Source organism: Pongo abelii, chromosome 17 (genome assembly GCF_028885655.2).
Source record: "Pongo abelii isolate AG06213 chromosome 17, NHGRI_mPonAbe1-v2.0_pri, whole genome shotgun sequence".
Classification (NCBI taxonomy): domain Eukaryota; kingdom Metazoa; phylum Chordata; class Mammalia; order Primates; family Hominidae; genus Pongo; species Pongo abelii.
The window spans coordinates 46406821-46420766 of NC_072002.2; the positions used below are offsets into that span (position 1 = coordinate 46406821).

The following is a 13946-nucleotide window of genomic DNA, read 5'->3' on the forward strand; positions in this document are numbered from 1 at the left end:
GATATTCTGATATCTGGAGTCTAGGCATTTGCATTTTTAAAAAGCATTGTGCTTACTATTTAACATTGGATAGAGATCCTATTGAATGCAGTAAACCAAGTGTGATATAGAACATTAAATTAAAAAGCAACAGACATAGACATAACTATGGGAAAATAATTTTTTGTTTTTGTTTTATTATGGAGATTGAATTTTATTGGTGTTTCTGTATCTGATAAATCATAAGTTTTTAAAAAAATGATTTGCTGTCAGTAATTGATTTTCTATTGTTGAACCTATTCTGAGCTAAATGAGCAGGCATGATACAACAGCCCAGGCTTGATACAAGGATGACTAGGAAGAACTAGAATGATGATGATGACAGTAATAATGGAAAATTGAGAGTTATAATGGTAGATAGAAGGGAGAACGTGTTTAAAAAGGGCATTAACTTTGATATTAAATGCTTTAAATCAGAAGTTTTGTGATTGCATTACCCTATCAGTGAAAGAATTGAGTATGTACCCCCAGTGTTTGTGTTTATTTAAAACAGCATAGTATACTGGCTGGGTGTGGTGGCTCATGCCTGTAATCCCTGTACTTTGGGAGGCCAAGGTGGGTGGATCACTTGAGGTCAGGACCAGCTGGGCCAACATGGTAAAACCCTGTCTCTACTAAAAATACAAAAATTAGCCAGGCATGGTGGCATGGCCGGTAGACCCAAGCTACTCGGGAGGCTGAGGCACGAGAATCACTTGAACCCAGGAGGAGGAGTTTGCAATGAGCCGCGATTGCGCCACTGCACTCCAGCCTGGGAGACAGAGGGAGACTGTCTCAAAAAAAAAAAAAAAAAAGCAGATCCAAATGGAAGATGTATGCCATAGGATAAAATAAAAATTTTTTCAATCCTGGCCAGGTGTGGTGGCTCACGCTTATAATCCCAGCACTTTGGGAGGCCAAGGCGGGCAGATCACCTGAGGTTGGGAGTTTGAGACCAGCCTTACCAACATGGAGAAACTCCGTCTCTACTAAAAATACAAAACGAGCCGGGTGTGGTGGTGCATGCCGGTAATCCCAGCTTCTAGGAGGCTGAGGCAGGAGAATCGCTTGAACCCAGGAGGCGGAGGTTGTGGTGAGCCGCGATTGTGCCACTGCATTCCAGCCGGGGCAATAAGAGCGAAACTCCATCTCAAAAAAAAAAAAAAAAGTTTTAATCCTATTTTCTAAATATAAAAAGGACTGTTGCTGAAATTTTCATCTTCCCCAATGATATTATAGTTCTGTAAACCAATTAGAAGTTGTTACGGTATTTTTAAAGGGCACATTCAAAACCCAGTGATTATATTAATTTGGAAGATTTTTTAAGCTGGTTAGAAACAGCTACCAATTTTAAATGTATAGATATGAGTTGTTCTTTAATTGGTGACACATGCTGTTTTTGGTAACAAAATCATGTAACACTCCCTTAATAAATGCACTCTCCATAATTTGACTTTATTTTAAAGAGCGGGTTTTTAGTTCCAGAAAGGTACAAATAGTAGTTTAAGTCTTCTATTTAGGTTATGTACTTTTTTTTCAGACTGAGTTTTGCTCTTGTTGCCCAGGCTGGAGTGCAGTGGCACGATCTTAGCTCACTGCAACCTCCGCCTTCCGGTTTCAAGCGATTCTCATGCCTCAGCCTCCTGAGTAGCTGGGATTACAGGTGCCCGCCACCACACCCGGCTAATTTTTGTATTTTTAGTAGAGACGGGGTTTCACCATGTTGGCTAGGCTGATCTTGAACTCCTGACCTTGTGATCCGCCCGCCTCAGCCTCCCAAAGTGCTGGGATTACAGGTGTGAGCCACTGCGCCCAGCCTGGGTTATGTGTTTTAAAAGTGAAGTTTGCTTGCTTGCTTGGGCTATGTGTGGAGAGATAACATTGTTATCTTCACAGAAGTGAACTGAGTGTCATTGGAATGGGGCCTTTTCACTGTGTACACATTGTTGTATATACATTTATTATGAAAGTAAACAGAAAAGAAAGATCAGCTGTTAAGTAGATGATATAGTACTCCTTGTCTTTTTATAAAGGAAAAATGAATAACCAGTTTAAGTTCAACTTTTTAAACTCTGGCATTGAGATATAGAACCAACCTGTGTTGTACAATTTTTCTTAGCCACTACTTATCTTATTACTGTGTTAAGATTTCTACTATTGAAAGACATTGCTTTTATAAAATTGACCACATTGGGCCAGGCGCGGTGGCTCACGCCTGTAATCCCAGCAGTTTGGGAGGCTGAGGTGGGCGGATCACCTGAGCTCAGGAGTTCAAGACCAGCCTGGCCAACATGGCGAAACCCCATCTCTACTAAAAATACAAAAATTAGCCGGTCATGGTGGCTCACGCCTGTAATCCCAGCTACTTGGGAGGCTGAGGCAGAAAAATTGCTCGAACCCAGGAGGCGGAGGTTGCAGTGAGCCAAGATTGTACCACTGCACTCCAGCCTGGGCGACAGATTGAGACTCCATCTCAAAAACTAAATAAATAAACAAATAAAATTGACCACATTGATCAAATTCTGTAGCACACAAATGGCAGTCCCTGTATGTAATACTTACTCTTCCCTCAGGATTCCTCTGATATTCCATGACACATGACTCTCTGGCATATGGTAAAAGTGGGGATGTTAAGTTGTTCTGTATATTAAATGTTAGTGAAGCCTGGTTTCTTTCCTTTCTGGAAATAACATATAAACATAATGAACATTTACATATTTTCTTAAATTACTCCACTTTGGAGGGCATAATCTTATACCATGTCCTAGTTTCAAGTAAAAAAGTTCACAAATTCTGGAGTCTACCGTAGCATTTAAAACCTTACTAGTCTAGGTAAAGGTAGAGGAATGGGATTTAAGGTAATTCTGCAAAATTCTCTATATTTCTGTAACTGTGCATAAGTTAATTTTAAGAACATGAATAAGAATCTAGTGAGCAGTCAATTTATTTAAAAGTAATTAATATTGTAATTATTTCATAGTTCAGAACCATATGAAGTTCAAATTTTGTTTTTTCAAGGACCCAATAGGAAAAAGGAGTATTGAAGTTCAGACTTTTAAAACAAATTCAGACTAGTCTTCTTCATTAATGGTTCAAGATAATGAACCTTTAGTGTGTTTTCATTACTTTGAGGTATTAACTTTTTCCCCCTGTGCTTCTTAAGCAATAGGAGTGAAACATCCACATCTGATAACACAGAAACTTACCAAGAGAATACAAGGTAAGCTTTTGAAAAATCCTGCCACTTTAGCAAGTAATATTATATTTATCATTTATCAAATAGCTTTTTAAATTAAACTTTTTTTTTTCTTTCTTTTTGAGACGGAGTCTCGCTTTGTTTGCCCAGGCTGGAGTGCAGTGGTGCAATCTGGGCTCACTGCAACCTACGCCTCTCAGGTTCAAGTGATACTTCTGCCTCAGCCTCCCAAGTATCTAGTATTACAGGTGCCTGCCACCACGCCCGGCTGATTTTTGTATTTTTAGTAGAAACAGGGTTTCACCATGTTGACCAGGCTGGTATTGAACTCCTGACCTCAGATAATCCACCTGCCTTGGCCTCCCAAAGTGCTGGGATTACAGGCATGAGCCACTGCGCCTGGCCGTAAATTAAACTTTAAAAAATAAAAATCAGTTACATCATTAGGCATAGTGTTTGAAGTTAGCAGTTTAGAAATAGAAAATGCAGTTACTGCTTTTAAGAATCACATTAGGTTAGAAGAGTTTAGTTATTCTCTTTCACTGTGGTCAGGTTTCTTCCACATACAATTCAGGTAAAATTGTCTGTGTTGAACTGTCCCTTCCTGAAATTCAGAAGTATTAAAACTCAGTGGTGCTTGATCCTCAGAATGTTTTCGAGTATTTCATTTTCATGATCAGTGCTTCTGTTTTTTTCTTTTCCTTTGAAATTTGGATGTTGGATTCCTAGGGCCTGGTATTTATTAGAGATACGATATTGATGGAAGTCTTTTATAAGTTTTAAGTTCCTAGATGAAAGGTATGCAAAATGTGGAATACTACAGAATATTAAAAATTTTCAAGGGACATACAATGACAGCTATTGGCATCAAACAAACGACTACAATTAAGTTTGGACCTAACTACATAATAAATGAAGTCAGCTAGGTTTTTGTTTTTGTTTTGGCCTAGAGGCGCCATGAAAAAATTTATTGAGGACACTAAGAGTACTGTAAACTGAGATTGGGAACCTCTGTAATGCATCATTTCCTGAATACGTATGTTCAAAATGAGAGAATCTTTGAATAGTCTAATAATTATAACTTTTTAAAAAAATGTATGGTGATTCCTCAAAAAATAGAGCGTTATTTTTGTGTTATGATTCTGAATTAAGTATGTTTCATTTAAAATTGTTTTATAGTTCTTCTGGTCATCCTACTTTTAAGTGTCCCCTGTGTCAAGAATCAAATTTTACCAGACAGCGTTTACTGGATCACTGTAACAGTAATCACCTCTTTCAGATAGTTCCTGTGGTAAGTACATATGTTTGAGACAGTCTTCTGCTTAGAATAAAACACGCTGTTCTATTTATTTCACTTCATGTATGCGAGGGAAAGTAGTTGATTTATATTTGGTTGGGGCATTATCAGTAAGGTAGATTTTTGTCAACAAAGGATTGTGATGACTGTGAAGCAAAATGAGATATTTAAAATTGCAGTAACTCTCATTATAAAAAGGGAGATGCATAGTGTGAGGTAATATAGCACAGTCTGGAGAAGAGTGAAGTAATGAAAGATGAACCGGGAACTCATTCCTGCGCAGTAGCACAACCTGTCTATTGAGGCCTCAGTTACTTGCTCTGTAGATGGCAGACAAGTAGATCTAGTCAGGTAGATTGCTGTAGATGAAAATACCTGTAAGTAAGAATAAAGTCAGTAGGTATTTTTATTGTTTTCTTGCAGCATATAGTATGTGAATGCATAAAGCAAGGAAAGAAAAGACTTAGACGTTTTATTTGATGCCTACATATTTTTTGACATTTTGAGGGTATGTAAGAAAATGGTGAGAGCTTTTTGATAAGGAGGGAGATAGAGCAGAATTCAGGATTCCAACATATAATGATCCTAGAGAAGTGTTTCACAGGTAAGTTATTTCAGCTGTGAATAGAACAGGAGAAACTGAGCTGGGAGAGATATTTCCCTTTCAGCTGAACATTTTGATATATAAATATTGTCTTCAGAAAGGAGAATAGGAAGGAAAATGTTATCAATAAGAACTGTAGATATTTCTAAGTTGTTTTAGTGAGTATGCTAGGAAAAGTTGTGAAAGAATATGCTTCAGGACTGGGCACGGTGGCTCATGCCTGTAATTTAGCACTTTGGGAGGCCGAGAGGGGGTGATTGCTTGAGCCCAGGAGTTCGAGACTAGCCTGGGCAACATAGTGAGACCCTGTCTATTTAAAAATAAAGAAAATAAAAAGAATATGCTTCAATAACCATTGAGGATGACCTTAAGCTCTCACATACCATCTAAGAAGGCGTACTACCTACTTTGCTTATTAGAATGGGTTCAGTTATGCTTAAACAGACAAATACAGTGCCAAAGATGTTCCAGGAAATCTCGCTCATATTAAAGATTGTACTTAGTTTTATATTGGATTACCAAATTTTTATTCATTTCTGCATAATATTCGATATAAACTTTGACTAGAGTTTAATTACTGAAGGTTTTTTTGGTGTTATTTCAGTTATGTTATCCATTCACTTTTTAAGATGTACTTCATTTAAACGTAAGGATATGGCTGGGTGTGGTGGCACACGCCTTTAATCCCAGCACTTTGGGAGGCCAAGGCAGGAGGATTGCTTGAGCCCAGGAGTTTGAGACCCAGCCTGGACAACAGTGAGACAGTGTCTCTAGTTTAAAAAAAAAAAAGAAAAACTAAGGATACAATTTAAAGTAAATTTTCCAGTTTACTTCATTTTTATTTTACTTACAAATGAAATAAAACTAATAATAATTATATGGTTATTGTACAGATCAAATGAGATAATATATTGGCTATGTTGCAGGCAGCCAGTTAGTGATAACTGTCATTACAGTTGGTATTATTAAAAGCTAGATGTGGTTTTTCTGTTGAAACATTTGTGTAATAAGAGATTTAAGGAATAGAATGTCTAAGATCTCTCTTACTGTTAGATTAATGTCGTTTATCTAAGGTAATTGATTGGGAAATGATCTAGTCATGGAACTTGGCCTTTAAAAATGCTTCTCACGTAGATATTTTTGGTAACATATCCCTGTGTTATTTTAATACTCTCAATTGTATAATATTTCATTGTTTTTATTATTTTTTGTTTAAAACAATCTGTTTCTTATAGACATGTCCTATTTGTGTGTCTCTTCCTTGGGGAGATCCTAGCCAGATTACCAGAAATTTCGTTAGTCATCTAAATCAGAGACATCAATTTGATTATGGAGAATTTGTGGTAAGTGAATTCTTCAAGATTAAGAAAGTACTGTTTAAATATTAAAGTTAAAATAACTTTTTTTTATCGACTTAAATTTTGTGGCAAGCTGTTGTATCTTACTGGATGGATTTAGAGCAAGTTCTTAGGTTTTTAATAATATTGGTGAACTTTAGCTTGTAGAAATGGTAAAAATTGAGTTTACTGTCTACCTCCTGTACTAGAGAGAGAATTAATAGAGGAACAACAAGCACCCAGATTAACAAAATGAAGATTTACATGAAAACTCTCAAGATTTAAGGGAAAATTGTACCTACAAAAGAAGTAAAATTGGTACAACATATGGAGGATATATTTCTCATGTAGTATAAGTTGCTTGTATTATGCTAGAAATTTTAGATTTCTCATATCTAGCATGTAAGACACAACGTTTTTAAAAATGAGGGAGCTTAGTTATCAGGCAAAGCCAGGTTCCAAAGAGACTAAGAGTGTAAGAGAAGTTATATAATGTAAAATGAATTCATAAAGCAAAACGGATTAATTTCTACTTCTAAATGTGTGATATACTTTTTTAATTAGGTGAAAACCTGTTTTATTAATTATTAAATTGCATTTTATTCAACTTCAGTTTAATCAAAAGTTTATTTAAGATTAGTCCTGACAAAGAATGGCTATTTGTTTTCCAGTTTAGGTAAGCAGAGTGATATGAACAAAATCTACATTTTTGTCTGCCTTCCAGTGTTGAAATTACATCATTCTTGTTAAATGGTTTTTAAATTTTGTAGAATTTGCATTATTTAGCCAATTTCAAAATAAAAATTCAAATATATGTAAAATTTAGGTGTGCTTTATTGCTTTAGCAATTTTATGAAGTAATTCTAGATTATTATTAAATTTTCATTGTAAGAAAGATTGCTATGTAATGTATTTGGAAATACAAAAATTTGTGAACCACTTTTGATCTAATTGTCAAGTTGTTTTACCTTGCCATAGAAAAGTAGGTAATCTAGGCAGGGTGTGGTGGCTCACACCTGTAATCCCAGCACTTTGGGAGGCTGAGGTGGGTGGATCACAAGGTCAGGAGATGGAGACCATCCTGGCTAACACGGTGAAACCCCATCTCTACTAAAAATACAAAAAATTATCCGGGCGTGTTGGCAGGTGCCTATAGTCCCAGCTACTCGGGAGGCTGAGGCAGGAGAATGGGATGAACCCAGGAGGCACAGCTTGCAGTGAGCCGAGATCACGCCACTGCACTCCAGCCTAGGCGACAGTGTGAGACTCCATCTCAAAAAAAAAAAAAAGAAAAGTAGGTGTTCTAATTATTTCAGATTGTCAAATAGAGGCCTTGATTTTAAAGCCAAATTCATAGGGCATAAAATTGATAGCAAATATAATTTTTAAAATTAAGGAGTAGTTTTATAATGGATTGAATAAACTGTAGGCTTCATGTTATGGTTAAGAATTTATTACTCATCTGGGCACGATGGCTCATGCCTGTCATCCCAGTTCTGTGGGAGGCCAAGTCGGGTGGATCACCTGAGGTCAGCAGTTCGAGACCAGCCTGGCCAACATGGCAAAACCCTGTCTCTACTAAAGATACAAAAATTAGCTGGATATGGTGGTGCGTATCTGTAATCCCAGCTACTTGGCAGGCTGTGGCACAAGAATTGCTTGAGCCCAGGAGGTGGAGGTTGCGGTAAGCCAAGATTGCGCCACTGCCCTCCAGCCTGAGTGACAGAGCCAAACTCCCCCCCCAAAACATTTCTTGCTCAACTCATAATTCAATAAATGCTTGTTTTCTTAAAATCAGTTTACTGTCAGATATTTGGCATTATTTTCTAGAGATGACACATTTATAATTGTGTGTTATGATTAACTTCAGTTGTATTTTTTATTTTTATTTTTTAAAGAGACAGTCTCCCTGTGTTGTCCAGGCTGACCTCAAACTCATAGGCTCAAACTATCTTCTGCCTTAGCCTCCTGAATAGTTGCAACTGCAGGTGCATGCTTACCCAGCTTTCCAGTTAACCACATTTTTTATGAATGACTTATAAGGCATTATAACACTCAAATTTTGTTCTGCGATGATCCTCTCTGTTATTCTTGAACAGTTACAACTGAACTTAATTTCTTATTAAAGTTCAGGTATTCAAATCTTGTATCTTAAAAAGATACTGTTATATATGTTGTACATAACTGTCCTGAGTGTGTGTAATGTGTATCAAGATGTCTAATGTTTTGGGCAAAGTATTGAGTAGTTGAGTATGTTTTTCCTGTTGACATGAATGTTATTGTTTTTAGAATCTTCAGTTAGATGAAGAAACCCAGTATCAAACTGCTGTTGAAGAATCTTTTCAAGTAAACATCTGAAGGCTGTAGACATCTCTGCATCTTTGTACCTGCAAGTGCCATCTTTAAGGGGGAAACTACATGAAGTCACCGTTTCAGTAACTTGATGTGTATATTAATAAAAGTAATTCAGTCATTTTAGTTTTTGATTGAAAATAAAGGTAGGGCTTCTAAAAACTTCATCCTCTTGATAAGTTAAAAAATGAAAGTTATGACATTAGCTTTAAAAGTGTAAAAAAGATGTTTCACTAATGTAACGGTGAAAGAGAATCCCTGTTGTACTTTATCTTTTTGTAATATTAAATATTCTTGAATTTTTCATTATTATGTTGCTTTTGAAATTTGGTGCATTCCTCCCATTTACTTTATTATTGTACACATTTAACACACAGTAGCAAATTTTGAACGATGTGATTGATATAACCTAACAAATCTGAGCCAGTTATTAGAGTTGCAGAATAGAAACTTGAAGTGCTAAATGGAATAATCCAAAGGAAATTTTTTAAATGCAGATTCTAGCTGAAAAATTCAACTATAAGAAAATTGTATTTATATAACATTTACTATTTTTGAAGACTAGTGAGATTTCTGTAATAATTTTAATTCTTTAAAAAGTGAAAGCTTCTTGTAAAAATATTTTCTTTTTGTTATTAGAAGGGAATACAAAGAGAAAAATTTATTTCTTTCATGGGCATTTGATAATTTCAGTCTTTGACTGATTTGTGAGCCTAGAATATACTAAGCTGAATAACAGCTCTTTGGCCTCAGAATTTTCAGTAGCCAGTATTTCTGATTAACTAAGTTGAAACTCTTATTAGAAACTTTCAGTTGGTGATATTGTATTCTAGAAGATATAAATGAGAGGTTTGGCTTCATCTCAGTTTAGAAATTTATTCAAAGCTAAAGATGTATATGTATATATACATATACTTTTGTGTGTATATATACACACGTATGTGTGTATGCAGTTTGTCAGGTTATATATAGAATTTCTATTAAGGATTTTTTAAATGGACAAGCAATAGGGGGTTGAAGTGTTGTTTATCTGATTTGTTTAAAATTTTGTATATCACCAAATTTTTAAAAAGTGATAGTCACAGTGCTAAGTGATCTAGTTGGCTGCTATTAATTACACCTTAAAAATTGAGTTTACACACACACACAATTACCTGTTTATATGGTGCTCATTTGTTATTCTCAAATATAATGTGTGACCGTGATATAGTGAAAAAGATTCTACCAACCACTGTTTCACTACTTTTTAGTCAAAATTGGGTATGTTCTTAATATTCATTAGTGAGAATCATAAAGTATTTTGTAGAAGGCCCAAATCACAGAATAAAGGACTAAGAGTGGATTTGCTGACATTCCATACTAATATACATTGTTTATGCTTTCTTTAAAATAACTAAAAGAACATAAAAGAGAATCTCAGAAGTAGTTTGCTGCTAATATATACATATATTGTATAAAAAGGTATATTTTGGTTTTGTTAAAACCCTTGTTGACTTTTCTACACTGAACATTTTTTTAACTTGATTTAATAAAAATGTTAATTTTGGAAGTGGAGTTTTGTAAAAACCTTTTTCAGTCAAACAGTAAAGACTTTATTTATGGATTGTAATAACAACCACAAGAAAAGCCATACATCTTGATGAACATACGCCTTTGTTCTGTCATTTTAAAGAGTGATGTTTACTATGTGTGTGCTTGAGCATTTTCTCTCAGCTACATGGGTGTAATTTAAAAAACAGCTCCTTTTTAAGAGACTTTTGACCATAGTGTTTTCCAGTTTAAAGCAATAACTTTCATAGTTTCTTTCAAAGTTTAATACATCCAGTATGTCAAGTTAAACCATTCTGGGATTTGGGAACTTCTTTAAAGGAAAATTGTAGTAGAGGTCATGTTGATGGAATTGTGTTTTAAAGTTTTGTGAATGAGTTAAATACCATTGATAGTCTTGTGTGTCTCACATATCAGCTTTTTCATAAGGAAAATACTGACTTTATTTGCTTTTATCTGAGAATTTCTCAGCAAAAAGGGGAATTGTTTAAAATTTCCCCTTTTGTCAGTGAATTGGGAATAGGGATAGACTTTACAGATTTACGGAAATTAAATTTATGGGGAAAAGTTTTAATATTACTTACAGCTGAGTCAGGATTAAAGGAGGGAATTGTATTGATACTCCAATACCTAAATTTCGCAATACCACTTAGGAAAGCTATTTCAACAAATTACAGTTTTGTTGTTAAACAGAGTCTTATTTGAGATGTATTGCTTTATTTTTCAATTAAAAGTGGTTTTCTCCTACTCATGTGTCTAATTAAAATTTTGTCTGGAGGCAAACGTTTAACTCATAATTCACACTGAAAGACATGTAGGAGATAACCCATCATTTTGCACTTAAAAAAGTGGATAAGAAAAAGCTACCACATGCTGGTGCTATATGTCAGACTTTATAAACCGATTTTATCCATTTCAAATGTTAATCACCTTATAAAGCAATTTTATGAAGTGTCCATGGAGCAAGATTTTCAAGCCCTGTTAGCAGCTAGGCAGAAAGCTTAATAGCTTAATTGCTTAATAAACAGTTTTATATGGAGCTATTTTAAGTAAGATATCAGGGTTATAAGACTATATTGCCAAATACAATGTCATATACCTATGGGCTGCTTGGTAAGTATTTTAATTATGATCTTCAGTACATCGTAACTTCTACAGAAACCCCTTACAGCTGCTACTCAAACCCCTTGTAGAAGCGTGACTTTTTAGCATACTATGTAGAAAAGGTGTGACCCAGAAAACACACATACTATAAAACTCATAATAGACATATAAGTAAAGCACTCATTCCATGATACCACTTAGTGTATAACATAATTATCTGTGCAGTACAGTTTTGAAAAAAGATGGGGAAGGGAGGTGAGTTAAAGGGGGATACAGGAATCTCAGGAAAATGAGTGTCACAGCCTGTCTCCCTGCTTCAACAGCAGTGGTCCAGTCCTGGGATTGAGAAAGATGACATACACTGCATTCTTGCCCAATATGAGTAAAATGGGTGTATTCCATTATGTACTTTATTGACAAACAATTTAAACTATATTGTACAATGTCCTATATAACGAATTCTCCCAGCCTGGGCAACATATATCCCCATCTCTGCAAGTAATCAAAAAATTGGCCGGGTGTGGTGGTGTGCACCTGTAGTCCCAACTACTCAGAAGGCTGAGGTGGGAGGATGGCTTGGGCTGGGGAGGTTGAAGCTTCAGTGAGCCGTTACTGTGCCACTGCACTCCAGCCTGGATGACAGAGCAAGACCCCTGTCTCAACAAAACAAAAAACGGGAATTTTTTTTTTTTTTTTTTTTTTTTTGAGACGGAGTTTGCTCGTTGCCCAGGCTGGAGTGCAATGGCATGATCTAGGCTCACTGCAACCTCCGCCTCCCAGGTTCAAGCGATTCTCCTGCCTTAGGTGGGATTACAGGCACACGCCACCGCGCCCAGCTAATTTTTTGTATTTAGTAGAGACAGGGTTTCACTATGTTGGTCAGGCTAGTCTTGAACTTCTGACCTCAGCCTCCCAAAGTGCTGGGATTACAGGTGTGAGCCACCATGCCTGGCCAAAAAACAGGAATTCTTAAGATTGTAATAGTGAAAGACATCCTGCAGAATTTAAGACGAGCAAGGCAGGGGAATAAATATGGAAGACTGGTAAGCAGATGAGTCACAGCCATTTGGTGGAGGATATGGAGAGGAAGAAAACAGGATGTGAGGGAGATTTCGTATTTGTCTAAGTGGTCAATAATGGCACATGATACTGAAAGTGCACAAAGTAAACAATAACCTGAAGTAATCCACGCTCAAGTCAAGAAAAAAAAATTGCTAGAATCTCCTGAGTCTTTGTTTCTACTTGCAGTCACAACTAAGTATTATCACTACGTAACTTCTAATACCATAAATGGGTTTGCGATAAGTGGAAGCACACTAAATATTATTTCATATTTGGCTTTTATAACATTGAGATTTTTCTGTCTTTTTCTTGCATTTACAGCAGCAGTGACTTGTCCTTTGTCCAGAACAGAAAAGCTTACTCTTCTTATTTTAATTTTTTTTTTTTTTTTGATGGTGGAAGAGCAGGTTTATTGAAAGTTGAAATACATTTTTTTTCTTTTATTATTATTATTATAATACTTTAGGTTTTATGGTACATGTGCCCAATGTGCAGGTAAGTTACATATGTATACATGTGCCATGCTGGTGCGCTGCACCCACCAACTCGAAATTGGAAATCATCATTCTCAGTAAACTATCGCAAGGAAAAGCTTACTCTTCTAAAGTTACATTTTAATATTTGTAAAAGTTGTGTGAAATGTATTACAAGTGATTCTTTTATGTATGCTGGTACCCGGGGATGCCAAATGTAGGTAAAAACAAAACAGGCTGGTCTTCCCCTCATAACTGAGGAAGGAAGTGAAGAGTCTAGCCAAATGGCCTTCCGCTGCTCTTACCCGACTTTCCATGAGCTGTGTATGGGATGTTCTATCTTTCTTTTTTTTTTGAGACAGTGTCTCACTCTTACCCAGGCTAGAGTGCAGTGATGCAGTCTCTGCTTACTGCAACCTCCATCTCCCGGGTTCAAATGATTCTGCCTCAGCCTCCTGAGTAGCTAGGATTACAGGTGTGTGCCTCCATGCTCGGCTAATTTTTATACTTTTAGTAGAGATGGGTTTCACCATGTTGTCCAGGCTGGTCTCAAACTCCTGGCCCCAAGTTATCCGCCCGCCTCGGCCTTCCACAGGGCTGAGATTATAGGTGTGCGCCACCGTGCAGGGCCTGGATGCTCTTTTGTTTTATCTTTTGGGGGGATGGAGTCTCGCTCTGTTGCCCAGGCTGGAGTGCAGTGGCCTGACTTCGGCTCACTTCAACCCCTCACAGGTTCAAGCGATTCTCCTGCCTCAGCCTCCCGAGTAGCTGGGATTACAGGCATGTGCCACCACACCCAGCTAATTTTTGTATTTTAGTAGAGACAGGGTTTCGCCATCTTGGCCAGGCTGGTCTCAAACTCCTGACCTCAGGTGATCCGCCCGCCTCAGACTCCCAAAGTACTGAGATTACAGGCGTGAGCCACCGTGCCCTACCTCAGCCTGGATGTTTTCTT

General features: G+C 36.7%; 1 protein-coding gene across 9 annotated transcripts in view; it reads left to right on the forward strand.

Moving 5' to 3' along the window:
* Positions 1-11099, forward strand: part of RNF138 (ring finger protein 138) — a 39832-nt gene extending 28733 nt beyond the window's left edge. For 3 of the 9 annotated variants that reach the window (XM_054537768.2, XM_002828153.6, XM_009252321.4), the window contains 4 exons: positions 3182-3238; positions 4394-4505; positions 6351-6458; positions 8742-11099. In XM_054537768.2, coding sequence (XP_054393743.1) covers positions 3182-3238; positions 4394-4505; positions 6351-6458; positions 8742-8810 — 346 coding nt within the window. In that variant the 3' untranslated portion in view covers positions 8811-11099. Of the gene's footprint in view, positions 1-3181; positions 3239-3339; positions 3463-4393; positions 4506-6350; positions 6459-8741 lie in introns of those variants that run through there. The other 6 variants (XM_054537769.2, XM_024235860.3, XM_054537770.2 and 3 more) reach the window with 4 other exon arrangements.
* The last annotated feature ends 2847 nt before the right edge of the window (positions 11100-13946 follow it).